The following is a 4,236-nucleotide window of genomic DNA, read 5'->3' on the forward strand; positions in this document are numbered from 1 at the left end:
AAACAGCAGCAATAGATGAGCGATCGTCTCTGACTTTACATCTACAAGGTGGACCAACTAGGTAGGAGTGTCTGATAGAGTGTTTCAGGGCTGGACATACACAATAAAGTGGTGGACGAACTCACGGAAAGTGGCGGCTTTAAACCAGTGAAATACGAGTCGTTTCTTTTGACGTGTTCGTAAATCAGCGACGGGCAAATTAATTAATTATTACAAACGTCCAGTTCGCTTCCAAGGGAGGACTAATACATGTCCGTCCAGGCATTGTGCACTAGATTCGGACATATGGACATATGGACACCCTATTTGAAGGTTTTGGGATTTTTATCATCTTTGATAATGAGCCTTTGTTTAAAAGTAAAATATAAAATGTGAATTTGTGCTGTGATATATTAAACGAACAAGATTTTTGTTTGTTTAGCAACACTCGAACCAAGTGTGAAAACACCCAAATCCTCGTTTTACCGAAATATTTCAGGGCACTTTTTGTGATTTTTGTGCACAACAATGTAAACAGTTATCTGCATACGTGTTACACTCTAGATTAATGGTACGAGAGCGACGACTGCGGTGATTTATAAGATGCTCTTTGCGGTGGTAATACAACAAGAGAAACTAGTAAGTCATAAATCATTTTTGCATTTTACCGGGGGGTACAAAAGAAGGCGATCACTGATAAGAGTATAAATTACACAATTTACAGTTTTTGAAATATATACTGTACAGCGTATTTGTTTCAGTTCAATACAAAGAATCGATACGTTCCGAAAACCATCATGTATGGCAAGGGTTGGATACCGGAACGCTATTCTTGCAGTAAGCCGTACTGTTGTTGCCAACATGGCAGTCTCTGTAGCTAATCCCCCCGTTGGGAGTATAAATGGGCTGAATCTGGTAGTCCCCTTTGAGGAGCTGTTGGTTGTTCAAAGAAACTATCTGAAAACTAGTCTCCGTCATCTCCAGGATGGAATTATCCTTTTTGGTCCCTGCCTCGCAGTAGTCGTCTTTCCTCCTGCCTCGGTTGTATTTCCACTTGGACTGGGCCGCGCGTTCCTTCCTGTGCACGTGCCAGCAGAACACGCTGAGCAGCAGCACCAGGATGACGAGCACGGCCCCTCCGATCAGACCCGCCAGGAGCAGAGACGAGCCCAGTTCCTGCTGGCTGGCCTGCTCTGCCTTTTCGTCCAGAAAGGATGAAGCGGGCTTGGTCATGACCTCGGAGCAAATGGAGTCTTCTCCGGTGTGATAGTTATTAAAGGCATCCAGAGGATCCACGCAAATCCTGTAAATCGATTTGGGGTGCAGGTTGGTCAGGTAGATTCTCTGTTCGTCGGCTTCCACCATGGTTTCCTGCACGGGGTCGCTTATCATCCCGTACCCCAGTTTGACCCAGGTCACCTTGTACGCCGTGACCGTGAAGGTCGAGACCCAGTTCACCAGAACGCACGAGGTGTTCAGGACGATAAAGGAAACGCGCAGGGATTCCTGCTCGGGGATCTCGGAGACGTCCGTCTGGAGGTCTGGATCTTCATGCGTGGTTGGCACAGCGGGTATAGACGGTGTAGAACTGGGAGTGTGGACGTAGTTCGGTGACGAGAAGACTTTCGGTTGGTAAATTTCGGTTGGTGACTCGGTGCTGGACGGAGAAGACGGTCTGGGCTGCAGTGTCGACTGTAGCACCGTTGGTGTGCTGCTCGGGCACTGGATCATCTCCAGGTTTAGCTCCCTAATTACCATACCGCGCACACTCTCGGGCTTCTGGCACATGAACCCGCGGACGTTCAGCGTAGCCGGCAAGGACTTGAGCCACAGTATGACCCATTTAATGTTGCAGTCGCAGTGCCAAAGGTTGTTCCGAACAGTGAGCTGTCTCAGACTGTGCAGGCCATCAAAGACCCCCTGTGTCAGAGACTGCAGCTGGTTGTTGGAAATATCCAGTCTCTCGAGGTGGTGCAGGCCGTGGAAGGCCGTCAAAGGGATCTCATTCATCAGATTATCCTGCAAGTTGAGCTTGACTAAACACTGCGTGGGCAGGTTGGGAGGGGGGAGCATGAGGGAATTGCGTGCCATGGATAGAGTCTTGAGGTTCACCAAGCTCTGGAAGGCTCCCGGTGCGAGACCCTCGTCTGTCAGGAGGTTTCCATCCAGCAGGAGGAGCTCGAGTCCGGTTACATTCTCGAAAGCATCGTCAGTGATCAGCGCAATCCGGTTTTCGTCTAGTCGCAGCTCTTTGAGCTCTTCCGGAAGACCGATGGGCACGCTGCTCAGATGGTTCTTAGTTAGGAAGAGGGTCTTAAGGCTGATCGCCTCCCGGAATGCTCCCTCCTCGACGCCCACCGTCGAAATCGAGTTATCGTCCAGGAACAGCTCCTCGAGGCGCAGCAACTGGGCCAGGGCGGCACGCGACACCGTCTGGATGTTGTTCTCCTGCAGGTGGAGCACCCGTGTGTTTTTGGGCAGGTTGATCGGGAACTCGTCCAGCTGGTTGCCGTAAAGATAGACGGTCTCCACCGAGGCCACGTTGTGCAGCTCGGTTGGAAATCCAGCACTGTTGATTTGGTTGTTGTGAAGGTACAGGGTCTTGTAACCCTCCCCTATCCCCAGAGGCACTGACGTTAGGCTCCTCTCGTTGCAGTACACAAAGGTCCTGTCGCAGCGGCACTCGTCCGGGCAAGTCGTGGCCCACGAGAACTGCATGTGAAGTCCGAGGAGGATGGGTATCCACGGTCGTATAAAGAACATCGCATCTTTATTCCATATTCGCACCTGTATCTCCATTTTGCACTAAAAAAGCGAAACAGAAAAAATGTTGATTTAGATCTAAAAAAAAAAAAAAAAGAAGAAAAAAAGTAAATCCACCGGACTGAAGTTCTCCGCTGCACAGCTAGGCCATAGAACAAAAGATAATCCTCAAGCGATCACCTCTTAAAAGCCCCCCCAACACAAAAGCAATGATCTCATTAACTCGTGTGCCTCCCTCGCTTGCCTACATCCACGCTTGGCTTGAGACCGATAGCCGAGCTCATCACATTTTCACTCTGAAGGCCACAGAGAGTCACTTTAAGTGTTTGGAACAACCAGGACGCCGGGTAGGTTTATCAGTGACAGCCTCGTTTCCGGTCACAGCCTGCTGCTCTGTGAATGGCACGGCCTCGCTCGCTCGGGCCGTTCGGGTCCATTTTCCTGCATTAACACAAAGTAGATAAGTATTCTCTTTAGAGACAGAAGCCCGGCAGATAAAAAAGTGCTTTTAAAACCTTGAGTTCATTTATTTGCTTTTGGAAAAAAGAGAAAAGGCAGCGTTCAAGTAAACGAGTTCATCTTAAAGGGACTTTTTACTAGAAGCGCATCGATCTGATTGTGTGGATTGAGTGGAACCGGGACCAGTACTGGTCTAAGTCATTAAGATTTTTTATTTTTTTACATTTGTTTTTAAATCTACAGCTTTGGAAATGTATAATACTGACACAACACACTGTATATATTCATTTCCAACACGATAAAAATATATTTATCATTAAAGCTCATCCTGACAGCAGTAGTGTCATTATTTCATTGTTATACGATGATAACACAACATCTAATCCAAACAAATCATCATCTTATATCAGCTCATCATCGACCAGGCATAACGTTCTGACCACTGACAGGTGAAGTGAATAACACTGATTATCTCTTCATCACGGCACCTGTTAGTAGGTGAGATATATTACACAGCAAGTGAACATTTCATCCTCAAAGTTGATGTTAGAAGCAGAAAAAGGGGCGAGCGTGAGGATTGTGATGGCTAGATGACTGGGTCAGAGCAGCTCCAAAACTGCAGCTCTTGTGTGGTGTTCCCGGTCTGCAGTGGTCCAAGGAAGGAACAGAGGTAAACCAGCGACAGGGTCATGGGCGGCCAAGACTCACTGATGCACGTGGGGAGTGAAGGCTGGCCCGTGTGGTCCGATCCAACAAGCGAGCTACTGTAGCTCAAACTGCTGAAAAAGTTGTCTGTTGATGCATGCTCAATAAACCAGGTACACAAATCCACAAAGTTGAATCAGTTCATCTGGACACAAGTTTGTTGTAGAGATACGTTTCGTCACTCAATCCGAATGACTTCTTCAGTCATTCGGATTGAGTGACGAAACGTACAGCGGGGCCAAAAAGTATTTAGTCAGCCACTGATTGTGCAGGTTCTCCTACTTAGAAAGATGAGAGAGGTCTGTAATTTTCATCATAGCTACACTTCAA

At 47.7% G+C, this 4,236-nt stretch overlaps 1 protein-coding gene across 1 annotated transcript; it reads right to left on the reverse strand.

The window, feature by feature from the left end:
• Positions 1-502: 502 nt before the first annotated feature.
• si:dkey-87k14.1 (leucine-rich repeat transmembrane protein FLRT2) lies at positions 503-2,778 on the reverse strand. The gene has a single exon (XM_063007699.1). It carries the CDS (start codon positions 2,776-2,778, stop codon positions 775-777), a length of 2,004 nt encoding a protein of 667 aa, XP_062863769.1. The 3' UTR covers positions 503-774.
• Positions 2,779-4,236: the final 1,458 nt, after the last annotated feature.

The sequence above is a fragment of the Trichomycterus rosablanca genome, chromosome 13, assembly GCF_030014385.1.
Source record: "Trichomycterus rosablanca isolate fTriRos1 chromosome 13, fTriRos1.hap1, whole genome shotgun sequence".
In the NCBI taxonomy this organism is placed as follows: domain Eukaryota; kingdom Metazoa; phylum Chordata; class Actinopteri; order Siluriformes; family Trichomycteridae; genus Trichomycterus; species Trichomycterus rosablanca.